This window comes from Phoca vitulina, unplaced genomic scaffold (assembly GCF_004348235.1).
Source record: "Phoca vitulina isolate PV1807 unplaced genomic scaffold, GSC_HSeal_1.0 scaffold22, whole genome shotgun sequence".
Classification (NCBI taxonomy): domain Eukaryota; kingdom Metazoa; phylum Chordata; class Mammalia; order Carnivora; family Phocidae; genus Phoca; species Phoca vitulina.
Genome location: NW_022589725.1, coordinates 38,437,882 through 38,465,640, shown reverse-complemented (window position 1 = coordinate 38,465,640; position 27,759 = coordinate 38,437,882). Strand labels below are relative to the sequence as shown.

The 27,759-nt window shown below is 43.4% G+C and overlaps 1 protein-coding gene across 2 annotated transcripts in view; it reads right to left on the bottom strand.

The window, feature by feature from the left end:
* NPAS2 (neuronal PAS domain protein 2) overlaps nucleotides 1-27,759 on the bottom strand; it is a 152,181-nt gene that overhangs the window by 58,413 nt on the left and 66,009 nt on the right. Inside the window, exons 2-3 of one of the 2 annotated variants that reach the window (XM_032419610.1) lie at nucleotides 24,016-24,069; nucleotides 4,913-5,061 (exon numbers count right to left, since the gene is read on the bottom strand). In XM_032419610.1, the coding sequence (XP_032275501.1) occupies nucleotides 4,913-5,061; nucleotides 24,016-24,047 (181 nt within the window). In that variant the 5' untranslated portion in view covers nucleotides 24,048-24,069. Of the gene's footprint in view, nucleotides 1-4,906; nucleotides 5,062-24,015; nucleotides 24,070-27,759 lie in introns of both variants that reach the window. The other variant, XM_032419609.1, reaches the window with a different exon arrangement.

Here is a 27,759-nt window from a genome sequence, read left to right as displayed (position 1 = left end):
TTTCTAAATAGCAAGGGAAGCAAAACCACCTGAAATGATTTCTTTTTTGAAGAAAAACATTACAATTAACAGCTGAACCCCAAAATTCTACTGTAGTGTAAACTGCAGTTGTGCCCTAGAGTGCTCACCTCCCAATTGTTCCTGGTAGGTGTGAACAAGGAGCAGTATGTCTCTGGGTTATGTGTGGTCAAAGAAAAGTCTGGGAAATGGGGCAGAAAGTCTCTACTAAGCTGGGTTAATATTATCCTGTCCACCAGAGACATTTCTCTTTGTGTTGCAGCTTCTCCCCATGCCCCTAGTCCCTATCCACTAAGGCAGACAAATTGAAGGGGCATGAAAGAGGAATATGATTTGATGTTGGATGAAATCAGCTTGAGATTCACACAAGAAGAGGAAAGCATGCAGGTCAGCCTGGTCCTGTAGAAGTAACATTTAGATGGATGTGGATAAAGACATGCAATACACTTTGCTATTTACATAATTTAGTGATTTATCTCTTATAACAGACACGGATGACACAAAATTTACCTACAAAGAAACATGGTCAGGTTCTCATTTTGATTTGGATTCCTTCAAAAAGAATATGTATCCATTCCAGGATCCAGATTTGCCTTCCAAGCTGAGAAAAAGGGGATGCTTGAACAATTATTGAGGAAAAAGTCATTATAAAGAATTATAATGACTACCTAGACTTAATCATCTTTTCTGACTTATCCTGCGGTCTTCCTGTATCATGAAGGCAGAAAGCATGTCTAAACCCACTGTTCTTAACCCTGGCTGCACACTGGAATCACCCCGCAAGTTCTAAAATACAGATGCTGGGCCTCACCCAGTAGTGTGCTGGTAAAAGGCTTTCCCTCCCTAAAGAAAAATAAAAAGAAAGAAAGAAAAAAAGAAAGAAAGAAAAAAAAAAGCTCTGATTTATAGTGCTTTCCCATTTCTGTGGTGTAAATACTCACACAGTGGCTAATTTTAAGCTGTCAACTGGCTTGCAAAACTCCTGAAAATTTAACAATCATCTTTTGCAAGTCAGGATGAGCCAGCTCCAGCTCACCACTGGGGTTCCACCCCTAGATATTCTGATTTATTGGTCCCTGAGGTGTGACCCAGTTATATGTATTTTTAAAACTCCCCAGGTGATTCTAATGGGTGGTCAAGGTTGAGAACCAGTAGGCTAAATGGCTACACTAATGGGCAGCTAGAGCACAGTTATGATACAAATATCCCTAAGAGCTCCATAAATTATGCCTTGTGGAAAAACAGCATGGTGTAGTATTAAAAACTTGGGATCTGGGAAGTAGACTGCGCTGTATAGATTCTCCCTGGCTGTCTGACTTGGGTGAGTAGCCTAATATCTCTGTGCCTTGGTTGTCTCATCTGTGAAATAATATTAACTCAGGGGAGCTGATGTGAAGCTCACATGTGTTCCTATACAAGAGTCCTTAGAACAATGCCTGCCTGACCCATGGGGAGCCCTGAATAAATGATGACCATGTTGTTCTCTGCCCTCCTGTGGATGCTTGTGGAGTTCATGTCCATTTGGATTATAACTGAAGTTATTGTTTGTTTTTATTTTTTGATTTAATCCAAATTTTGGCCCACTGCGGTATTTCTCCATAAAATCTACCATGAATTTTCTGCTTTCTTTGGAATATAAAATCACAGAGGATGAATGAGATCCGCAGGTGATCAGGGTTGCATTTAAGAGGGCTGTGCAAAGTAGGCCTTAGTCTTATAAAAAAGGTGAGATGGAGATGGGCACTCCTGGTGTTAGGAGGCTGCATTTCTGCTGACTGATTCTTTCCAGGTCCCAATTTGACAATTCTGTAATTCTGCAGCAGACAGAACCCAGCATAAATGTCACACTGATGAACTTGATCCCAGCTGTCCTATTTAACAGCTGTCCTGCTTCTCAGTGGCACTGACCTAGTTTGAGTAATTTGTGCAAAATATCTTGGTAATCACACCAACCTGCTATTTCACTTAGCCAAATCATTATTTAGGAAACATAACCATTCTGATTAAATTATTGGGGCAATCGAATACTGCTGCAACACTTTATTCCAATCCTGCTTGATTGTTCTTCCCTGACTTTTAACAAAAGCAATTAACATATTCTTTACACTCCCCTGGGCACCTTTGGAAGAAAAAGGAGGATATATCATTACTGTCATCTTTTTAATAGGTATATACAATTATTAAAGAAATAATAAAAGAATAGCAAGTATAACGAAACTTTCTAATGTCCTAGCTGTGCCCTCTTCCATGAAATCATCTTGTCTAGGAAAACATTCAGTGAAAGAGAAGTATCACAGTGAGCACAGAAGAATCGTAATTATCTCCTCAATAACCTGACATTTCTGACTTTATTATGTTTGGTGTCATGGTGAAGAAAAAAAAAAAAAGAATTCTGCTCTTCTTGCTTATTAATATCTACTGAACCCTCTTAGCTCTTCTCCAATTTTTTTTGTACCATCCATAGGTGAGCAGCGGGGCAGGGTGGTCAGTGCTAAGAGGTAAAAGGGTTTAAAGGAAAAAGGTAAAAGAGAAAGACATAAGTCTTTCTTATGTCTTCTTATGTTTCTTAAGTTTGAGAAAGACATAAGTTCAAGGATAGATTCAAGTGGTAACTTCATATAATGGAATACTATATACCAATGAAAACGAACAAGCTAGAACACTGGAAAAACACAGATTAACCTCATAAACATCATGTTTATAATCTATGATTCCATCTGAATAAGTCCCAATAGCCCAACTCTAGTATTAGAAGTCAAAACAGAGATTACTTCTGGGGAAAGCAGAGGTAATAGGAAGGAAGGGGCATCTATTGGGGAAGCTGGTATTTATTGACCTGTGTGTTGGTTTCCTAGCTGTGTTTACTAATATATAGTGTGATAAGTAACTCAACTGTACAGTTATTATTTGTGTATTTTCTGTAAGTCTTAAAACATTTTTAAAAAAGAAAGGAACGTTGGGATAACCGGGTATACACATGCAAAAGGATGAATTTCAACTCCCTATCTGACTCCATATACAAAAAATAACTCAAAATAGATCATATACCTAAATGCTAACCCTGTAGCTTATATGCATGATGCTTAATCTATGGCTTAAAACTATAAAACTCTTAGAAGAAAACATAGGTGATGTAAATGTTCATATCCTTAGATTAGACCATAGTTTCTTAGATAAGATACCTAAGACACACACAACCGACAACAAAAAAAGATAATTGGACTTCAAACTTGGAAACTTTCGTGTGTCAAAAGACATCAGTAAAAAAGTGAAAGGCAACCCACAGAATGGGGGGAAATATTTGCAAATTATATATCTGATGAGGGTCTAGTATCCAGAATATATGAAGAACGCTTACAACTCAACAACAAAAAGATAGATAATCCAATTAAACAATGGATAAAGGATTTGAATAGACATTTCTCTAAAGAAGATATACAAATGGCCAATAAGTTCATGAAAAGCTGAACACTATTAATCTTTAGGGAAATGCAAATCAAAACCATAATGAGATAATTGCTTCATACTCCCTAGGAAGGCTATAATAAACACCACACACACACACACACACACACACACACACACACACAACCAGACAATAACAACTGTTGGTGGGGATGTGGAGAAATTGAAACCCTCATACACTGTTGCTGGGAGTATAAAATTGTGGCTGGGTGGCTCAGTCGGTTAAGCGTCTGCCTTCGGCTCAGGTCATGATCCCAGGGGTCCTGGGATCGAGTCCCGCATCCGGCTCCCCGCTCAGTGGGGAGCCTGCTTCTCCCTCTGCCTCTGCCTCTCCATTTGTTTGTGCTCTCCTTCTCAGATAAATAAATAAAATCTTTAAAAAAAAAATAAAATTGTCCAGCTGCTGCAGAAACCAGTTTGGCAGTTCCTCAAAAAGTTGAACTTGAATTACCACTGGACCCAGCAATTCTAATCCTAGATATATATCCAAGAGAACTGAAAATATATAACCACGCAAAGAACTGTACATGAAGCATTATTCATAATGGCTGAAGAGTGGAAACAATGCAAAAGCCATCAACCAATATATGGTTAAGCAAAATGTGGTATATCCATACCATAGATATTATTGGCCATAATGTGGAGTGAAACACAAGTACTTGTTAAACTATAGATGCTAAGTGAAAGAAGCCAGAAACCAAAGACCACATATTGGATGGTTCCAGTTGTATGAAATGCCTAGAATAGGCAAATCTAGAGGGACAGAAAATAGTTGAGGGGTTGTCAGGATTTGGAGGGAGGGGAAATAGGGAGTGACCGCTTTATGGGATGATAAAATTAGTGTTAACGGTGGCACAGCCTTTTGGATATACTAAAATCGCTGAATTAAAAACTTTAGAATGGTGAATTTTATGGCACTTGAATTATATCTCAATAAAAAAATGGATATGACAGTAAGTAAGTTACTGATTTTCAATTTATTTTTTCCATGGTGTAGCTCAGAAAGCTAAAGAGTTCAGGGGCCATGGCAGAGGTGGTTGGAGAAACCAGTCCACTTCGCTCCAGTGGAAAATGAATTCTTGGGCATTGCGTCTCTTCAGAGCTGAATGAAAAATGCTTGCTGCGGACATTTTTAATCAAGACACTCCCACTGTTAATGCCACTCCACTTAGGCTGGATTCTACCTGTGAGGCTGCTCTGGATTCTCTCCTCTGGCTAATAAAGCAATTTGGGAGGTGAGTGTCCTTTCCCAAACCTGCTGGAGGTGGGATATTAAAGAGGGTGGAGTGCCTTTGCAAGAGGAAGCCTGTGACTGATGAGATCGGGCTTTGCTGGAAAGAGAGAACCAAGCAGAAGACCAGCTTGATGAAGTCATCGCCACACGAGAGGACAGGAATGGAATAAAAATGGAGAGAAACGTAACCTTTACCATTGTGTTTCTGCAAAAATCCAATGACCTTTTCCAGCACGGTTGTTTTGTCCATTTTCCGCGTGTTGCCAGGGAGCATGGAGCTAAGCTCTTTGATGAGAACATTGAACTGGTCCCGACGCTTCTTCTCAGACTTGTTTCGAGAAGCTCTGTAAACACAGAACACATCGGTTACTAGAACATTCCACTGCATAAAGGCTTTATTATGAAATGGAAGTATTTTCCATCAGAGTGTGTTCTGTTGTGATCATCTTATCAGAACTCTTTCAGGGAAAATAACATTCGCCACATTTCAGAGTTGGATAATGGGGACAGAAAAATGTTTTGCCAGACTTCTGGCCACCAAGACAGACAGTGTTAATAAGGAAGTTCTGACTCAGATGCAAAATCTTATAGATTAGCTCCATTGCCGGATGCTGTTCGGTCTGACTTCATGGAGCTTTAAACTTCAGAGAGCAAATGACATGCTGTGTACATGGCGGCAGCCCACAGGGTTTTGCTCTGAGAGCCCTTCCTTAGGCTCTAACAATGTCCCCTCCACCCCAGAGCACCCAGTCCTAGGCATCAGGTTACTAGGGGAAACCAGGTACCCTGAGAGTCGGGCAGAGAGCCATGCCGCACAGGGCGTATGTCCTGGCCCCTGCCCCAGAGCTCATCATCCTGTGTGGAGATGAGGCACACCCCACACAAAAATGTCTGCAAGCCGTGCTCGACCTGGGGCCAACGTACGACAGAGAACACGGATGGCTGTCAAGCTGCTAAGAGCGGATGAACCCTTTTAGAGATGACTTAGAGGAGCCTTAAATGCATAATACTAAGCGGAAGAAGCCAATCGGAAAAGGCTACCTGCTGCATGATTCCAGCTATATGACATTCTGGAAAAGACAAAACTATGGAGACAGTGAAAAGATCATGGCTGCCAGGGACTGAGGTGGGGACGGATGAATAGATTTTTAAGGCAGTGAAACTCCTCGGTATGATATTATAATGGTGGATCCACATCATTTTACATTTGTCCAAACTCAAAGAATGTATAATACCAAGAGTGAGTGCTAACGTAAACTATGGACTCTGGGGGATAATGATGTGTCAATGTAGGTATATCCATTGTATCCACTGGGGGATGTTGATAACAGGGAGGGTGTCCATACATAGGGACAGGGGATGTATGGGAACTCTCTGTACCCTCTGCTCTGTTTTTCTGTGAACCTACAACTACTAAAAAAAAAACAGTCTATTTAAAAAATGACACACTACACAGCGCATCTACACAGAGATCAAAGTAGAGCTGCTTGGCTTGAGAGGAGGGGACCTCTGAGGAAGCCTGGGACCCTCAGGAACCAGAACCACAAAGCACAGCTATAAGGGCCGTTCTAGACATAGCCAAACAAGGAGCATGTGTCACAGTTAGCCTGCCCTCACCCCGAGGAGGTCTGGGAAGCAGCACCACTCTAGAGGTCTTGACCTTTAATGACACACCACAGACCCAGGGGCTGGCTCTCCGCCCCACGGGACCAGCCCCTCATCAACAGTCACCTTGGCCAAAGGTGATCGAGAGCTGACCCACCTTCCTCATTTCACCCAGGATGCACTTGTTCCACAGTCAGCTCACTGAGAGAACAGGAGCGACAGCTGCGGGGCCCATCAAACGTGGTCTACCTGCTGCTCTAGGTACCCTGGGGCCTGGCATCAAGGTGCCCAGGGCAGCCGATCACTTACCAGGAGGCTATTGGCCAACGTGCAGTCAAGACAGGGTGCTGGTGGCTTGTGACAACTCAGCAAATTCCCATCAGAGGGCTTCAGCTCCCTTAGGGTAGGTATCCGTATCTACAGGTCTCAGCATCAATAAAGATTCTGCTTCCCCAAAGAGCCGCGGCAAACACGGGGACACAATGCAAATATCCTCTTCTTAGATGTCACGGTGGCCATAACCACTTTGCCTGCCTCTGCTAAGGACACACGACCTGCCTTTATTTCAACACACCTGTTGACAAGCCATCCTTTGCTGATTATATCTCGGTTTGGGTTCCTTCCTGATAATACCTGCGGCAATTCTTACCTCAAAGCTTACCTCAAGTGTGTGATCACTACCCATACATAAGGATCTCCGTATCCTGACTTTTCCCTCATTCCTAACCTTTCTGGATTTGGGGAGGACCTGACACCCTTAAGGGGTTTCTACAAAGGCCTCATTCCTAGCCAAGTAACCACCCTCATATATGTGTTCTCAGACTTATAGACTGAACGCAGGTGTCCAAGGAAGATGCTAAGGTGCCTTTTGCGAGTCTAGGGTAAAAAGCATAATGTTCAAACACATAGGAGGGAAGAAAGGAACCTTTTAACTTTCTGAGTGACTGTCTATGCATTATAAATAATTTTTTGGCCTAGATTTTAAAGAGTGACATGCAGCCTCCTTAGCCAAAAAAAGCTCTGTTCCTGTCCTAGTTTGCCCATTATAAATTATTTGTGAGCCGATAACACCCAGCTCATTATTACTCTGTTCTCTTCTTCAATGGGTGTAATGAAAACCAACATGGCCTGGCAGAGAATACGATGAAGGCTTATATCATTAGTGACAGAAACACAAACTTGTTTCCGTCAGTCTCCGCCTGGAACACACTATGGTGCCCACTGGAAATCGGTCATTGTCAGCTGAATCTGCAGCTCTGAGGCAAGAGAAAGAAAATGAGCCTCGAATGACCTTATTTCCAACACGGAGGTCATCTTGGCAGGCCCCGAGACACCACACACAAGGCACTGGGACAACCAGCTGAAAGGCACTTCATCAGCCTCTGGGTTTGATTTTTCTTTTATGTCATTATTTACATTCAATAAAATTCATCCATTTTAAGCATACAGTTTGATGAATTTTGGTAATTGTGTAACCACCACCCAAATCCAGAGTCGAAATAGTTCCCTCGTCCTGAAAGGTATTCTCCTGTGTCTTGGTGGTGGAGCTCCCCTTGATGACAGCCACAGGAAACCACTGATTTGCTGTCACTTTAGTTTTGCCATTTTTAGAATTTCATATAAATAGAATCAGACAGCATATAGACTTGAACATACAATTAGCGTTAAGTTTTTGAGATTCATCCATGTTGTTGTATACGTTAATATTCCTTTTGACGGCTGACTAGTATTCCACTGGGTTGTTTCCCGTTCAGGGGGATTGAGAATTATGCTGCTCTGAGTATTCACATCCATGTCTCTGTGTAGACGCAGGCACACCTTTCTCCTGGGTAAATACATAGGTGTGAAATTGCTGATTCATAGTCTAAGCGTATGCTCACCGTGATTAGATATCGCCATGCTGTTATGCCAAGTGGCTGGACCGTGTCTGCATGTCCACCAGCAGTCTATGAGGGTTTGTATTCCTCCACATGCTTGTCAACACATGGTATTGTCAGTCTCTTCCCACTTTAGGCACTGTGATGTTTCCTCATTGTGGTTTTAATTTGCATTTTTCTGATGACTAATGACGTTGGACACCCCTTCAGATGCTTAATGTTGTTTCATATATTTTCTTTTGTAAAATGTCTGCTCAAATCTTCTGCCCATTTTTCAATCGGGTTGTTTGTCTTCTTATTGAATTGAACAGAGAGAGGGGGGAGAGAGAGAAAGAGAGGAGGACTGGAAGGGAAGTTATGTGTGTGTGTGTTAAATGTACATTGATACAAGCCTGAACCTTTGGTTTTGAATGCAGGGCTCAAAAAGCCCCAGGTGATCTTTTCTGGTGTCCCTCAAGGGACAATGTTTCCATAGATAACATTCGTCGGGCACTTACTATGTAACAGGCACTATTTTAAATCTTTACATACATTAATTACTTCAATCCTCGCAATGACCCTTTAAGATAGATACTATAATTCCCAGTTCACAGATGAAGCAGCTGAGGCACTGAGACGTTACGTGACTCACTGAAGTCACATGACTGGGAAATGGTGGAGCTGGCCGGCTTGGGTGCCCGTGCCATGAAGCAGTGCACTCTCCTGCTTCCTACAGCTCCCTCCAGAACCATCGTGAAGGTATCTGTTATGGAGCTATGCACCAGTGCTCTGGGAGCACAGGACTAAGAGTGACAAATTCTGGCTGCTTGAGGTTATAGCACAGAAACAAAACATATTCTGCAGAAAAATGGCATTGCATGCTAATAGGATGATGGTATCTGTGTTCAGGGAAGAATACCGCAGAAAATCAACTAAAAACAGCCAACTGAAAGAAGCTTAGAGTCTAGAGGAAGAGATGCAATTCACACATCAGGTGCAATGTGATATGGGTTAGGAGACAAGTTTAGACAAACTGCCAAAGGAGTTCAAAAGGGAAGGAGATCAGCCATGTGAGGTGGTCAGGGAAGCCCTCAGGGGAGGGGCTGATGCGAGGTGGCCCGGAGGGGTGAGTGGGCAGGTGGTGGGGAGACAACCAAGGAAGAGCCGAGTGGTCAGCTTTGGGACAGTTGGTGACATGTGGGAAAGTAAAGTGAGAGAGAGAGGACAAGAAGAGTGAGGCCAACCACAGAGTCTCAAATGCCAGTACAGGCAATTTGGTCTCGGCTTTTGATGAGTCCGGGACAGGGTACTGATGGGCAGTCTGGGGGAGGGAAAAGGTTAGGACATCAGGAGAAAGGGGAGAGGGACCCAACTCAGGGGGAAGTGAGCAGAGACTGGAAGAAGAGGTGAGGGTGGTCGGGCACAGGACCACAGTGCCCTGCATGGCTATGGGCTGTGCGCCCCAGCTCGGTACTAACCAAACCCCTTGTTGAGGAGATAGGGGAGAAAGTGGGGAGCCTCACCTGAATTTCATTTGTCTAAGAAAAAGTAATGCTGATGATATATACCTTTAAAATTTTTACTCTTGAAATGAACATATAGTAAACTTGACTTTTTCTTTTGGGCACAGTTCTATAAATTTTCGCATGTGTATAAATTCATGTAACCATGATCACAACCAAGAGACAGAAGAGTTCCCTCTAAAGCTCCTTCATTCTCTCCACACCTGTAACCCCAGGCAACCCCTGTCCTGTTCTCCATCACCATGCTCTCCTTTGGAGAATGTCATGGAAATACAACCATACAGCACATAAGCCCTGAGCCTGGCTTCTTCTACCCACAGAACGCCTCTGAGATTCATTCAGGTTGCTGTGCATACTGTACCTTGCCCCTTCGTAATGCTGAGAACTGGTTTTCTATTGTATGGCTGTCCCACAGCTGGTTTATCCATTCATCTGCAAAGGAAATTTGGGTTGGTTCCCCCCCGCTTTTTTTTTTTTTTTTGGTGGTTATGAATAAAGTTGCTGTAAACATTGGTGTACAGGTATTTTGTGTGTGAACACAGGTTTTCAGCTCTCTGAAATGACTAACCTGGGTCCTACGGAAAATGTACATTTAACTTCATAAGAAACTGCCAAACTGTTTCCCAGAGTGGCTTTACCATCCTACCTCCTCACCAGCCATGTAGGAGTGATCCAGATGTTCTACATTCTCAAGGGGAGTTAGTATTGTCAGTACTTGTAATTTTAGCTAATCTAAGAGATACGCAGTATTATCTCATTGGGGCTTAAATTTGCATTTATCTAATGGCTAATGATGTTCTTTTTTTTTTTTTTTTTTGCCATCTGTATATCTTCTTTGGTGAAGCATCTGTTCATGTCTTTTGCCCATTTTTAAATTGGGCTTTTTGTTTCCTTACTTTTGAGTGTTAAGTGTCCTTTATATATTCTGACACAAGGCCTTTGTCCAACGTATGATTTGTCAATGTCTTCTCACAGCTCACCTTTTTATTCTCTTAATAGTGTCTTTCACAGAGTCAAAGTTTCTCATTGTGATGAAGTCCAAGTTAGCAATTTTTTTCTTTTGTGGATTGTGCTTTTGGTGTCAGGTCTGGGCATCATCTGCCCAGCCACAGGCCACAGAGATTTTCTCCTGTGTTTTCTTCCGGGAGTTCTACACATTTTACATTTCACGATCCACTTTGAGCTAGTTATTTTTATAATATGTAAGGTTTCAGTTGAAGTTTATTTGTTTGTATGTGGTTGTCCAATTGTTCCAACTCCATTAAGGAAAAGATATTTCTACATGAGATTACCTTTGAATCTTTGTAAAAAATCAGTTGGTCATATTTATGTGGGTCAATTTCTGAGTTCTCGATTCTCTACTTTGTCTCATCGACCTATATATGGATCTATTCCTCCACAAATACCATGCTGTCTTGATTACTGCAGCTTTATAATAAGTCTTAAAAGTGGATAATGTGATTCCTCCAACTTTATTCCTCCTTTTCAAAATTATTTGGACTATTCTAGTTTCTCTGCCTTTCCATTACATTTTACAGTCAACTTGTGTGTATCTACAAAGAGTTCTGCTGGGATTTTGATTGGATTTGCTTTAAATCTATGGACCAATTTGGGAAAATTTGGTATCTTTATTCTGTTGAGTCTTCCAATAATAAACACAATATTATCTTTCCATTTATTTAGGTCTTCTCTGATTTCTACTATGAGCATTTTGCAATTTTCACATAGGTATCTCACATATGTTTTATTTGATTTATACCTAAGTATTTCATCCTTTTGGATTGGTTAAAAGTGGCATTGTGTTTTTAATACCAGTTTCTAATAGTTCACTGTTGGCCTACAGAAAGATGATTGATTTGTGTGTTGACCTTGTATCCTGTGACCTTGCTAAATTCACTTATTAGTTATAGGAGTTTTTTATTTGTTTGTTTTGCTAAGTCTCTTGGGATGTTCTATATATACAAAGATGTCCTCTGTCAATAAGGGAAGCATTATTTCCTTTTTTCCAATCAATATGCCTTTGATTTCTTTTATGGTCTTATTGGAGTGATGATAGCAGATACCTTTGTCTTATTCCCCATCTTAGGGGGAAAACATTTAATCTTTTGCCAGTAAGTATATCAGCTGTAGGTTATATGTAAATTCCCTTTATCAAGTTAAGGAGATTCTCTCCTATTCCTAGTTTGCTGAGAGTTTATAACAAAAATACAAGTTGAATTCTGTAAAACCCCTTTTCTGCTTCATTGAATATGATCATGTGGTTTTGGTTTTTCTTCTTTATCCTCCTAACTTGATGAAGGACAATGATTGGTTTTTGAATACTGAACATCCTGACAATCTCTGGATAAAACTCCACTTGGTCATGATGTATTTTACATATATGTATATATGATGTATGTATATACCACACACATATATACTTGCTAATGTTTTGTTGAGGATTTTTACATTTGTGTTCATGAAGGATATCTGTCTATAGTTTTCTTTTCTTGTACTGTTCCCTCCACCTCCCCTTGGGTAATAATGGTCTCAGAAAATAAGTTGGGAAGTAGTTCCTCCTCTTAACTTTCTGGAAAGGACTGCGTCGAGTTGGTGATATTTTTTTTCTTTTAATGTTTGGCAGAATTCTTCAGTGGAACCATTTGGGTCTGAGATTTCTTTTTCAGAAGATTTTTAACTACAAATTCAATTCCTTTATTTGGGACACTTTAGGCTTTCTATTTCATCTTGTAGGAGTTTTGGTAGCTTATGGTTTTTGAGTAATGGGTACCTCTCATCTAAGTTGTCAAACTTATGTGGATACAGTTGTTTATAGTATTCCCTCATGGCCCCTTTGATGTTTGAAGAGTGTGTAATAATATCTCCTTTTTTATTCCTGCTATTGGTAATTTGTGACTTCTTTTTGGTCATTCATGCAAAAGGCTTACCATTTTTATTGATTTTTTAAAATCACCTTTTGGTTTTTCTCTATTATTTTTCTGTTTTCAGTTTTATTGATTTCTGCTCTTATAATTTTCATTCTTCCTTTTGCTTTGAATTTATTTTGCTCTGCTGTTATAGTTTCTTAAGGTGGAAGCTTAGTTGTTGATTTAAGACCTTTACTCTTTTCCACTATAACCATTTAATGCTATAGATTTTCCTCTAAGCACTGCTTTAGCTGCAACCCACAAATTTTGATATGTTGTATTTTTATTTTTGTTCAGTTCAAAATATTTTTTTTTTAAAGATTTTATTTATTTGAGAGAGAGAGAATGAGAGAGAGAGAGAGAGCACAAGAGGGGGGAGGGTCAGAGGGAGAAGCAGACTCCCTGCTAAGCAGGGAGTCCGATGTGGGACTCGATCCCGGGACTCCAGGATCATGACCTGAGCTGAAGGCAGTCGCTTAACCAACTGAGCCACCCAGGTGCCCCAAAATATTTTCTAAAATTCCTTGAGACTTGCTCTTTAACCTTTGAATTACTTAGTAGCCATACTGTTAATTTCCAAGTTTTAGAGATATTGTTCTCACCATCTTTCTGTTTGTAATTTGATTTCGTTCATTTAGACTTCTTTACATTCATTTTATGAAGCAGGATTTGGTTAGTGAATGTTCAATGGGTACTTGAAAACAGTGTGTATTCTGCTATTGTCGGGTGGAGTGTTCTAAAAATGTCAGGCAGATCCTCTCGGTTGATGGTGTTTTTCAGTTCTTGTAAACTCTGGCTGAATTTCTCTCTACTAGTTCTATTACTGAGATAAGCATATTAAAGACTCATTGCAGTTCTTTAGGTTGTGCTTCAGGCATTTTGAAGCTCTGTTGTTAGGTGTATATACATTTAGAATTGTTATGTGTTCTTGGTAAATTGACTATCATTATGTAATGCCACTCTTTATTCCTGGTAATTTTCTTTGCTCTGAAATCTACTTTATTTTATATTAATATAATCACTCTGACCTTCTTTTCATTAATGTTTGTGTGGTATATCATTTTCCACAGTTTTGAGCCTACTTATATCATCATATTTTGAGTGAATACTTTGTGAACAGCATATAGTGAAGTCATTAAAAAAAATTCATTCTGACAATCTCTTTTAGTTGGCATGTTTAGACCACTTACATTTAATGTAATTATATGTTTGGATTTAGGTGTACCATTTTACCATCTGTTTTCTGTTTTATTTTTTTCATTCTTTGTTTTTTGTTGTTGTTCCTATTTCTTTTATCCTGCCTTCTTTTGGGTTATTTCCATTTTAATTTATTTAATTTATAAAGTATTTCATTTTAATTTATCTATTGTGTTTTTATTTAATATAGTTCCTTGTGTAGTGCTTAGTAATCACTCTATGGGTTATAATATAAAAAATTATCATTTCAGGGCCTCCTTAGAATATTTTACCATTTCAAGTGGAATGCAGAAACTTTATTCCATTTAGTTCCCTATATCCTCCCTCCCTTCATGTTGTAGTTATCTTATGTACTACATCTACATACACTGAATCATATCAGATTATGTTATTTTTCCCAAATGTCAGACTATCTATTCTATGTAGCCAGATATTTACCATTTCTGTTACTCTTCCTTTATATCTCTTATCCCAAGTTTCCATCTGGTATCATTTCCTTTCTGTTAGAAAAACTTCCTTTAGCAATTCTTTTAGAGCAGGTCTACTGATAAAAAAACTTTTAGTTTTTAGGTTTTTTGTTTTTTGTTTTTTTTCATTTGAGAATGTCTCCACTTACCTTCATTTCTGATGGATATTTTTACTGGATCCAGAATCCTGGGCTAATGGTTCTTCTCTTTCAACTTTAAAAAAAATACTGTGTCACTACCAGATGGCTTCCATGGTTTCTGATAAGAAATCCATGGTGCTATTTAGATTTGTCCCATGTAGCTGGTCTTGGACCTTGGGTGGTGGTCTATCCTGCAGTTCAGATTTGAAAGGCTGTGGTACACTATTTAAGGTCAGACCCATGCATATTCAGTTTGGTGGTGAGCTCAGGATCTCATAACCTTCTTTATATGGTCACTTTCCTGAGCTCCTTCTTTTCAGATCTCTGCCTTGTACTTTCTGGTTCCCACGGCTCCCTTTTTGTTCCTCTGGCCAGAAATCTGGTTCTTTGCTTTATTCTGCTTTGCCTCACACTTTTTACATCTGCACCTTCATTGGGGGTCATGCAGTAGAAAGATAGAGAGGAAGAAAGAAGCAAGAGTTTCATCCCACCCTCTTAGAACGATAGTTCCTCCACTCAGAGAGAGATTCCTTTCCCTCAACATTTCAGGTTTCCTATGGATCCCTGTTGTTGCTGTTGTTCCTCCTGCTGCTGCTATCCCAGGATTGCTTACAGGGCACAAGGGCATGGAGAAAATAACAAAAGAGGGCAGATTTCCCCTTGATCAATCTGAGCCTTAGAGACCCTGATCCTGCTCCCCATGCAGTCCTAGAGGGCTTCTCTGGGTCCTCTCTCTGTCAGTGCTTCTGGGTTTTGGCCGCATTGAGTCTAGGTTAGGGGGTACTGGAGGGGAGAAAATACCAGGTCAGTGGTACTCCAAATTCTGATACTTTTCTAGTTTGCCTCCTACTATATACTTTCATTTCTCCAATAGGTGGAATCTTGAAGGCCCTCTGTTGGGGGATTTCATGAGGCATATTATATATAACATGCTCATTGCTTCTCTCCTCTCCTTCTTGGTGAGGAGATGATCACAGGTGTGGATACTTGGTGTGCAAGACTGGGCTTTGCACGCAAACACTCAAGAAGGATAGCTGTAGCTGGGATGGAGAGCAGGTCCTCCTGAGAAGCTTATGGCACAGGCCAGGAAGGAAGATGCTCATGTCCTGTCCTCCTAGGAGAGGACCCATGGCAGGAATGGGAGTTTGAGCAGGCAGGTAATGTAAACATGCTCCTGTAAGTTCGTGTCCTTGGCCCTCTCTAAATTCACAAGGGCACATGACAGTGGTGCAGGTGCATTTTATATGTCACCAAAAATCCTGGGTTTTCCTAAGGGGAAGAAATGAAAAATCATTGTATCAGAACTCCTGATCTGTGAACTAGATCAGGAATCAAGATAAAGTCAGTGAAAAGAGGAAACAATTACTATCATCATGAGCGGACTCTTCCTTTTAATCTACTTCATGTGCAGATAGGTTGTCATCTTTTAAACTGGCCCCAACAAATCTAGTTCTGTTAACTGAGTAGATAGAACATGCTGATGAGGGAAAATAGAAGATGCCCTCTGAATCACACATAGTTGGCCAAATGGAGTAAAAGCTGAAAAAATCAAATGCTACCCAATGAAGTTGGAAGACAGTGGCCGAAACTGGTGATAGAAGTACTGGTGGGCTGCCCTTGCTGCTAAGGGCAGCTGGGTTTTTGAGTAAAATGTATAATAATAGGTCTGTAAGTATGCAGTTCCATGCAGAGCAACTTTTTCCTACAAAGAGTTTCCATGGGGAGGGGCAAAAGGCATTTTATGAGGCATATTACTTTCACACTTACAGGCACCACTGGAAGTTAAAGAATGGTTGGGGTTGCAGAGAATCAGGATGGTACAGCTTAGCTGAAGGAACATTAGACAGATTTCCAGAAGATGTGAGTTCTCATCCTGGTTCTGCCACCTATGCCAGGAGGGAGTGGGCAAGGTACTCCCACCTCCATGGGCCTCAGTTTCCTCTTATAAAATAGTGAGGACATTGGTATGGTGAGTTCAAACCAGAGAATTAAAAATTTTCTGAAACTCCCCCCGCCCCATCAAAAGATGAGTTCTAATCCCCGTCCCTCCTTGAGTATGGACTGGCTGACCTCAGTGACTTGTGTCTAGGGAAGAGAATGCAGCATAAGGGAACTGCTTGACTTCCAAGGCCAGGTAGTAACAGGACACACAGCTTCCCTATGGCTCTCTTGCCCATGAATGCTTGCCCTGGAACCCAGTCACGTGTTGTGAGGAAGCCACCACACTTCCACGTAGAAAGCCACAGTCCCAGTTGACAGCTTATATCAATCACTAGCCACAGGAATAAACATGTCTTCAGGTGGTTCCAGCCCACCTTTTTTTTTTTTTTTTTTTTTTTTTTTTTTAAGATTTATTTATCTTAGAGAGAAAGAGAGAGAGAGAGGCAGGCTCAATCCCATGACCCATGAGATCACAACCCCAGCAGAAACCAAGAGTGGACACTCAACCAACCGAGTCACCCAGGTGCCCCTCCAGCCCACCATCTTTGAGCTGCTCTAGCCAAGACCACAGGGAACAGGGACAAGCATTCCCTGCCAGGCCCTACCCAAGCTGAAGATCCATGGGCAAATGAATGCTGTCACTTGAATCCTGTACATTTTGGAGAGGTTTGTTATCCAGTAACAGATACGTAGGAGAGCTAATGCCTAAGGCAAAGACTCAGTGATGCCCAAGATTCCTTCTAGACCAGGAATTCTGGCATATTGAAACTGGGCTAACTAGTTCCACATTATAGGATGAGAGAGAAACCGATCAGCATGCAGACTCGTCCTCTCAAACCTGAGAATTATAAACGGAGCAAAATGAACCTGTCTGAGAAGGCTTATCAGGATTGGGTCTTAGGCTTCTTTTGAAGTCTCCACAAAAGGCTTTGGGGAACCTGAAACAGAGGGAGTGGTTGAAGAAGGAACTCACAGTTTCTTGTAGAATTGAAATATATCAAGTAGGTGCTCACTGTCAACATCCAGGGAGGCAACTGTGACAAAGGCAATGCTCAGAGGCATGACATAAATTTTAAATATCCTCCACAGTAAGACAGTCCTATCCATGAAAGGTTAACTTCCACGAAGAATCAATTAGAGTCTGATCAGCCACATGAACAAAGACCTTATAAGAAGATTCCTCTTAAAACTTGATGGGCATTGTAGAAAAATGAGATGGGAAATATGTCAAAATAGTAACAGTGGCTCTCTATAGATAGTGATGGTTATAAATGAGTTTGTTGACTGCTTTAAACATTTCAGTATTTTTCAAATGTTTTGGTGTTTTTTCATATGTAAGAAAATGTGTAAAAATGATGGGAATAAAGTTGATATAAGTTGGGCAAAGGGTCTTCCATGGAAAATCATGAAGAATTATTTAGAGAAAAAAGAACTATGGCCAGGGAAGATTATTTTGTTGTTACTAATTTTGGGTTTTTTTCCCAGATAATTTTTTAAATTCACAGTTACATAAAATGGAACAGATTTTGGGTTATTTGTTAATTGCTGTCTTAGCACTTTTAATGTGCTAAGGAGCCCTGAAAATCTCCAAAAGGGAGGAAAAAGTAAACAGCATGGCCCAAACTTGTTTTCAGGGGCATTTCCTCAGATTAGTGTTTCCCATTCTGGGAAATTCTGGCATAAAGCAAGGTCCATTTAAGGTCAGAGCAGTCCCCTCGTGTGCCCAGACCTGGGTCCTCGGGACAGGTGCACACCTCCCCATGTCCATAAGCCAGGCAGCCTCCTGCACCCCCAGACGGTGGGGGCTGAGGACACCACGGAGCTCAGGAGCTCAGTTCAAGGAGAGAATGTCACTGGGGGTGTGGAGAGAGAAGTCACCCCATGTGGCGCTAGATGGGTCAGGCTGGTGCTGCCCTCATCTCATGGAGAATTCTAAAGTATGTTTTCTACTGCAGAGACTTGGCAAAGGGTTTGTGGGATCACTGAGCTCAGCCGGTGCTATTCTTTTCTCCTGAGATGTAACCGGGACATTTTTACTCTTAACCAGAGTTATCAGAAAATGTTGAGGCCCAAATGGGAAGTTGGCCTAATTTTCCAGTGATTCTTACTTAACGGTCACACAGGGAGAATTTCACGGGAGCACAAGCCTTAGCAATTTGTCCCTGAAATTCTCAAATGAATATTTAGCTTTTCCTGCAGAAAAGAAGCATTTTCAAAAGAGTGGACTTCAGACCATCCTTTTTCAACTTAAAATTTATTGAAATCATTGGAAGGGCCTTTAGTGAATTCCTCTTTGCCTCAGATGCTCCCAGAGAGGTTCTGGGTGTCCCTGGGCAAGGACTTTCCCAAGTTTCTAAGCCTACTAGGCACACGGTTCTCCTTCTGACAATTCTTCTTAGCCGACCAAAGTACCCCACCAGGGTAGAAGCCAAGAGCCCCGAATAGAGGGAGGCCCCCTTTCCATTCTGCTGTTTACTGGGCCACAGGAAGAATTAGCATTCTGCCTGCGAGTGCGGTTCTACTTTTTCCCTTTGTTTGGAATACAGAATCACTCATCTGGAAATTACAGGGCAATATAAATGAATCATGTGTCCTGATACCTCTATGTTCTTGCAAAGCCCGCTGCTGCCTTAATCACCAAATAAAACAAACAGAAAGGAAGTCTCAAACATTTTTTACTGCCATCTCCCCCCTGTGTCGGGGCTTATGATGATGTGCATAATTCCTAATCAAGAGCCTATGAAGGAAAATCACAGCATAATTAGCACTATCGGCTCCAGCTGGAAACATCGACATATCATGAATAGGGCCAGGCTTTTCATTCTGCACCAAGCCTGCACCCAGGGGCATCAGCAAGCATGCGTGGAGCTGGAGTCCTGCAAGCGGGCTACGACCTTCATGGATCAGACCAGCTTTTCCTTTCAGACCTACAGAATTTACCTCCAGAGAAATGAAACAATAAAACGAGGTCGGTCTCCTCCTCTTAACCATATTCCTCTCCATGAAAGAGCACTTGGCTGAGAAATAGAGCTTATGAATTCTGATCATCATCCCAGCTCTGCTCAACACAGACCCTGCAGGATATGTTTCCTCCTTTATGCTTGTTTTCCAGAATGCCTCTCTATCTTGCCCAAAGCCCTCTGAGGGCAAGGTAATGCTATGTATCCTCCTCTTTTTCTTCCACTTGCTTAGTATATTACTTAGTTAACAAATATTGATGGGAGGGTGACTGAATGCTCTCAGTCATTGAGAGGTCCACATTGATAAAGTACCCCCGGGGGAACCAGGAGAAATGAGCAGCCTCCCAATGGCTAAAGCTTTTCCTTCTGCAACACTCGGCTTCTGCAAAAGTGCATGTTTGGGCTCTTGGTTGTGGTGCTGGATCTCCCTCTTGCCTGACGTTAGCTTGTGTGTGCAAACCAGCATTCACGCTAACGAGAACCCCAAGGATTGGCTCCTTTTGCCTGACACTCTTCATTCTTATTAATAAAAGGCAGCAACCACTCTAATCTCACTACCCGTCTTCCCTCCCGCAACACAAATGCACACGGTTATGGAAACAAAACTTCCCAGCTGGTAGGAGATGATGTCACTTTAATGAATGCTGACGAACTAGTCACTTAATACGGGACAGAAGGAAGAGGCCACCACGAATGAGTTTCTTCTTAGTGTTCCGTTCTCTCACGAAACAGAGTAAGCTGTACTTTACAATACTGCAAAGTTACAGAAACTGGCTTTCTTCGGGAAGAGAGGATTCCTACGGCACTTTCTGCACCCTACCCCTTGCGCACGTGGTCAGCCAAAAGGCTCCCATTTACTGACTGTCATGAGATGTTGTTAGGAGCCCAGGCTCGGAAGATTGCCTGAATTTGAATCCCTGCCTGGCACTGACTGGGACTGTGTGATCCCACGCCTCGGCTTTCTCGGCTGTAAAATGGGGCTAATGATAACCAAGCTTGTGGGGTTGCTGTGAGGATCAGAGAGGTCATGCCTGCAAAATGCTGCAGGCCCACAGTGAGGGCTCCGGACACCTTAGCATTCCTTGTTAGCTCCGTGCCCTCCGCAGTGTGTCACGGGCTTACACGCAGCTGCGTTTAATTCTGCCGGAACCCTACCAAGAGGTTGCTGCTATCATCACCCCCATTTCACAGAGGGAGAAACCGCAGCTAAGAGAAGTGTAGTAGCTCATCTGAGGACAGAAAGTAAAAGTGTCAGGAGTCAAAGCAGGCCTGTCTCATTCTAAGCTGTGCACTTCCTGCCCGTCACACCGCTTCCTGGATGACCACATGCACACACACACACACGCGCGTGCACACACACACACACACACACCACAAAACTACATCACACCAGAATTAGAAATGCAGGTGTATGACTGGACCACAAAATGGTCCACTGGGAACCTCGATTCCAAATGTCTCTCCATCAAACTGTTTCCTTTTTGAGTTCAAGGCCCGTGTTTTTGCATCTTCCCTCAGGAAAACAGCAAACAGTTCTGACACACGATGGGCACTCAATACTCCCTGGATTCGCAGGGGAATTCACAGAAGAAAGTGGAACTTGTCTTGGTTCAGAATACTTGATCAAACAATCCAAACAAACCAGGAATTCCCTAAAGCTTTGGAAACCTTGCCCAACAGAGCGCGTGTTTTCTGGAGACAATAAGGGTTTTGAGCTGAAGCTGAGCATTTCTAATCTCATCAAAAAAAATCATGTTGAGTGCAAACTATTCCTATCAGGCCTCCAGGTGGGATTAGGGGAAGGGCCTCTCAGGCTGTTACAAAGCCTGCTAGAATGGGAGGCTTCAAAACGGATATAATCTTAGGATTGTGGTTGTTTTTTCCTGGTTTTTCCCACGTGTTATGAGGGACACTGCATTATTGCTGGTATTCTGGCAAAAGGATCTGGGTATTACCAAACATTCTAGACCTGTTTCCCCCTCTGAGGTCAAGAGGGGGTGAGGGCCAGCCAGCAGCCTCACTACCCCGTATGTGTGCATGGAGGTTCCCAAACAGGCAGTGTGGGGGTGTGGGTGTCCACGGCTCAAAGCAAACAGGAGTGGGAATGAATGGAAAGAAACTGCATAAGACCTGATTTATTGCTAAGAACTTTTAGCTAAGATTTTATTGGACTGTGTCTATCTGGTGACCCCTGAGTATGGAAGAATTTCATCTCCTCTGGATTTCGAGGTAAGCATTGCCGTGGAGGCAGGGCTGGGGCCGGGGGGCCGGAAGGTGACACGAAGATGAGGATGGCAGAAGCAAACTCCCACTGACTTCAGAGTCACACTGCGACAGAGCGCTCAGTCTGGGCCTGCCAGAAAGGCTGATAGTCCCTACGTGAAGAGATGTGCTCGTGGTCTGGGGAATAAGAACAGAGTCTGAGGTCAGGAAGCCTACAGTTCACTTCTACTTCTGCCACTTGTTCGAGCTTTATGATGTTTGACCAGGTACTGAGCCTTAGTTCCTCATCCATAGAATGGGAATAACAGTGAAATACACCTCAAAGGAATGTTGAGATGATAGGAGAGAATGCACAGAAAAGTACTTAGCATCAAAGGCTTAGGGCACCCAGGAAGCACTCTGTGACTGCCGGCCATCACTGCTGACCTTTTCATGATGCTGACAAGAATACCCTGTCAATGTATTAATCACCCTGGAGGAGGGCAGGGCGGAAGTGACTGCCTGGTGTTGCAGGTGAGAAAGTGGTAGGTGAGAGAGGGGAGGGTGTGCTGGAATTCACGAGCTGGGACAGGGCTGGTGTCCACCTCTGCACCCAATCCACGGCTCCCTGCGAGGAGACCAAGAGGCCAAACACCCAGAGGGAAGAACCGGAAGCCAGCCTGCCCATGAGAGAAGGCAGGAGGATTCCATTCTCGTCTGGTCTGGGTTAGTCTGTTCATCCACTTGTTACTTGGGACCACACGGATTTTGCGACCCTTGGAGGTTGTGGCTTAAGGTCTGAGAAGCAACGCTGTGGGGAGCATGTTACTTCAGAATAAACTGGGGTGTTATTTGAATTGTTGTCTATTTAGATTTTTATTGGAGAACATTTTCTTTTCCTTTTTTTAAAAAAAAAGATTTTATTTATTTTAGAGACAGAGAGATAGCATGAGCAGGAGGGGCAGAGGGAGAAGGAGAGAGAATCTCAAGCAGATTCCACACTGAGCGCAGAGCCCGGCATGGGGCTCCATCTCAAGACCCTGAGATCATGACGTGAGCCGAAACCAAGAGTCAGATACCCACCGACTGCACCACCCAGGTGCCCCGAGAAAATTCTCAAACATGGAAAGGTGGAGATAAGCGTACGATGAACCGCCCCGTTTCAACAATCCTCGCTCTGGGCCCACCATGTTTCACCCATACCTCTGGCCATTTCCCCTGCTCCCTGATTTTTCGCTAAGGAAACACTTGGGAAATTGACAAGCAAGGCAGACTCCCCCTGTGCCCTGCAATTCACGGCTGGTGGGTCTGGAGTGGCTGAGGACTTGTTCTCATGCCTGCCACCCTTCCCCCCAACAGGAGCCATGGAAGGCAGACACCGAACTGGGGGACCTCTGAGGCTCCACCATTTGCGAGTGGAGGATTCTCTACGTGACAACCAGGCAGTGGGTTCTGTGAAGGGAAGCAGGCAAACCCTTCAGCTCTGCAGCAGTCTGAGAGCCTGTCACAGAGGCCTGGGGGACCCGCCACACACACACACACGCACACGCACACACACATGCACACAGTGGCGGGAACAGAAAGAGATGAGACTGGAGGAAGAAGGTTCGTCCTCGGCCTGAGTGAAGGCTTTCCCCGGAGAGCACACTCTATTGCCAGGCCTGTCACCAGCAGCCTGAAGGTCTGTAGTCACCTACCAACTGCCTCCATTCACCTGTGTCCTCCTCATGTCCCCTTTATTTCCCCGAAGCCTAGCACAGTAACTGCCCCTGGGGGCGGATTGTGTGACGTCAAGAATATTCGAAGGCTCTTTTCCTTCAAACTGTCAACTCCACGACTCCACACACAGTAGGTATTCAGTAAATGGCCAGTGGAGGAATAAGCAAGGATAGGGTTATAACAGCTTGGACACACCAGCTACCAAGCTAGAATTTCTGGCCAACTCCACGACCACATAAGGTATGGGATCTCCAAGTACGGATGAAGAAACTGAGGCAGGGTGTATGGAAGCGCTTAGTGCACGAGGATGATTATTACTATGTGCTCAATGTGTGGGAAAGATGATTCCTGTTATTGTCCAAAGCCAGGCAGCTCCCACGGTGGGGCCAGGATTTGAACCCAGGGGTGCCCGGTTCCAGCCAGGCTGCCTTCCCGAGCAGTCTCTGTGCTGGAAAAGTGGTAACCAGTGGCCTCTGAAAGGAGACCCAGGTCACCAGGGTTAATACACGAACACGTGAAAAATAAAACCACTTGGCAAGTCCCAGACGATGAGGAATTTCAGGATAAGGAACAAAATCGAGGGAGCTGGTATACATTTCTTTTTTTAGTAGAGCAACTGCAATATATCAAGGACAGTGGATACCAAGAGCATGTCTCCCCGCACCCCCACCCCCCCAAGCCTGTCTTGCTGGTGCTCTCATCCATGCGGAGCGAGGACAAGCATGCTTGAGCCTGGCAGACCACACGAAACGCGCCGAGGCAGGAAAGCCCTGCCTTCTTACCTCTTTGCCCTGTCTTTCTCATCTTCATCCATTAGATTTTCTATGCAGTTTTTCCTGCAAAAAAGAACAGATGATTATTGTTCTGCTTCTAGACCTTTCTTACAGGTCTGTCTGGGTGTCACCATTTTGTTCTTATCTAACCAACAAGCCTGAACCCAGAGCTTCTCAAACTTTTTGGTTCCAGCAAAACCCTTTACACTCTCAACAATTACTGAGGACACTGCAGAGCTCTTGTGTATGCGGGTCCAAACTGAGAAATCTTAAATACGCAAGCACTCATTCCAATAGATGCCAGAGCCGTGCTGTCATCAGAAGTCAAAAGAGCTTCTAGAAATGTTCACTGTATATTCACCAGAGTAAAAAAAAAAGGCAAATAATGTGTTAATATTAGGAAAGTTGTTTTGACCTCCCGGACCCCCCAGGGGTCCCCAGATCACACTTTGACAATTGTTGTCTAGACCCAGCTCAATGAAGTATCTGTTTATCTCAGACCTTAAACCTGCAAGGTGCCCGTGACATTGTAAAGGACAGACAGCATTTATATATCTGTTCATTCAAATACACAAACCCCTCTTGCATGCAGCCAGGAAAAAACAGGGCCCGAAAGTACTATAATCCACAGTCCTTCCTTTAAGGCATTTACACTTCCCAGACAGTCAAGGCACACAGATGCGAAAAATTAAGTAACAATCCAGGAATGTTCTTACAGCCCAAAGTCATCAGAGACTACCTCACCGCCCAGAGCCTGCACTCTCCCAGGCGGCTGGTTGGATGTCTTAAGCCTCACAGATCCGGGTTCCTCTGCCACACGCAGGCCTGTGAGTCTTCAGGGGGAACTGGAGGTGAAAGCTGTGGTGGCCGAGCGGGCAGAGTGGCCGGGATCAGGGTGGGGACCCCGGGAAGAGCTGAGTCACCATTGCCCACACGCTTCTGTTCTCAGAGGGTCTGAGGTCAGTACTCCAAACCCGACACTTTGCAAATGCACTAACAGTCTCAATACTTCAAGTTGTAGATATGTTTTAATGGCGCCAATGAATCTTTGTCTAAGATAATCTGGTTGTGTGACTTTGGTCTGATACGTGCACAGGGACGGGTGTGAGCTGGACGCGGAGGGAGAATTTTGCAGCTCCACATGCTTACACTCAGTTTGTCTACACACACACTCCATTCAGTCAATGGCAGCCATGTTTTAGTGATAGATGTGTGAGACACGCCATTAAGCAGTTGAGGCTTGTATCATAATTAAGACGGGGTTACCGCCTCTGTAAACGGGCATGTGCTTCATGTTTTCCAGATGGAATCTGTTCCAAGTTTTAAGACATGAAAAATGTGGTGTCAAGTTAGTGATGCACTAGCCCAGGTCTGTGCTCCCAGGAAAGGGCCGGCTATGCATGTGTCCAGGGCGTGAGCGCAGACCCAGCCAAGCCAAGCCCTTCACCAGGTACCCCCAGACAGAGCAGGTTCATGGGAGGGATGTGGGCTTCACGCTGCTTTCCTGAGGTTCCGGGATCCTGGGATTACTGGGATTACTGGGATTGCTTAGTCAAAATGAAAACTTACAAGTGACTATAATAGCTGTTCTTTATCAACCCCATCTTCTCTGTTTTATATTTGTTGGTCCTTAAACATTTCCTGAATCCATGAAGCCTTGATGACTTACACATACTCTCTCTTCTTCCTTATCCCTCCCATTTCCTTGCCTGATTCTTGTTAACTTGACTCCTGTCTATGCTATTCTGCTCAACTGCACCTGTGTGAAGAGACGGCGCCTAAGCCAAGTTCCCCGGGAGCACCTGCCATGGGAGCTCCACACCTACTGAGCCTATTGTCTCCCATGCCCTCCCCATGGTTTTGTTTTTAAGATTTTATTTATTTATTTGAGAGAGAAAGAGAGAGTGAGCAAGCGTGAGCAGTGGGGGAGGGGCAGAGGGAGAGGCAGACACCTCACTGAGCAGGGAGCCCGATTCCAGAACTCTGAGATCATGACCTGAGCGGAAGGCAAGGCTGACGTTTAACCTACTGAGTCACCCAGGGGCCCCTCCATGGTTTTTTGTTTTGTTTTGTTTTGTTTTAGTACTAAAAAAACTGTGGTGAAATACACATTACATAAAATGTGTCACTCTTTTTTTTTTTTAAGATTTTTTATTTATTTATTTGACAGAGAGAGAGACAGTGAGAGAGGGAACACAAGCAGGGGAAGTGGGAGAGGGAGAAGCAGGCTTCCCGCCAAGGAGGGAGCCCGATGCGGGGCTCGATCCCAGGACCCTGGGATCATGACCTGAGCCGAAGGCAGATGCTTAACGACTGAGCCACCCAGGTGCCCCAAAATGTGTCACTCTTAAGTGGATAGTTCAGGGGGTTAAGTGCATTTACACTGTTGTGCAACCATCACCACCATCTCCAGAACTCCCTTCATCTTGCAAAACTGCAACTCTGTGTCTATCAATCCCTAACTCCCCATTCCCTCTCCCCCAGACCCTGCACTCCGCTTTCTGTCTTTATGCATCTCTACGTCCCTCATGTAAATGGAATCATACAGTATTGTCCTTCTGTGGCAAGCTTATTTCAATCTTAGCATAATGTCCTTAAGGTTTATCACGTCATAGCGTATATGGGGATTTTCTTCCTTTTTAAGGCTGAATAATATTCCACTATGTGTTTATACCACCTTTTATTTATCCAGTCATCCGTCCATGCACACTGAGTGGCTTCCGCCTTTTGATTATCACGAGCAGTGCTGCTATGAACACGGCTGTACCCCCCACCCTTGTATTTTTGAGCCATCCTTTTATTTCATGATGTGGAGGAGCTAGACAGGGCCCAAAGGCACGTAAGCGAGGGGGTCAAAGGGAAGAAAATTTTTTTCTGTGAGCTCTGGTTAAAAGAACAGCAGAGAAGTCTAAGAGGTGGCAACTACTCTTCTCAATTGCATAGTTTGCAATGAGAAGGATTTTGAGCAGCGATTTTCTTTTTTAGGATCACACAGAGCCAGGAAAGAGAAAATGGGGCTCAAATGAAGGCAGAGAAGATTCTGTCTGGGGCTAAGAAAATAACTGTTGATGTGATTAACAATGGAGGGAAGCTATAGAATCTTTACTCAGGACAACCACATGTTCTAAGTGCCTTAGACATTTATGAGATCTATTGGTCAAAATCCCAACAGGAAACGGGACTTCGTGACAAAGCTGTGGGCGGGGTCTAGGGGAACCAAGAGGGACGGTGTAGTTACCTAGGGTTGGTATCAGACAAGCTGTTAACATCTCTGAGGGTGAAGGGACCACAGGGAAACAGTTTCCCAAACCTGGAAGGAGTGTGTCATATAGGGGAGGGGACATTTGGTGGAAGGACGCAGCCAGCCTGAAGAAACCTTTTCATTAAGAGGAGAGTCAAGGGAATAAATACCTCCCCTCTCTCTCCGCCTGTCCCATTTACCGCTGGTGTCTCCTATTGGCTACATACACCACCCAGAACGCTGAGGCAGGGAGCCCATGATGTCATCAGTGTGGGGGAATCCCAGGTGCAGAGAGAAGGGTGGAGAGGTGTGAAGGGGAACAGGAAGGCTACCCAGCATGCCAGTAATGTTCATTCCTGAGAGGCTCTTCCAGTTCTGGGTTTCTTGGATTTTCTGGAACACAAACTATTTGGAATCTTGTAAAACCTTTTACATTTCCCCCAATTTGAAGGATAGGCACCTGCATCTAGGAACTAAACTTTTAAGAAATAATAACACGATAATGATCAGAG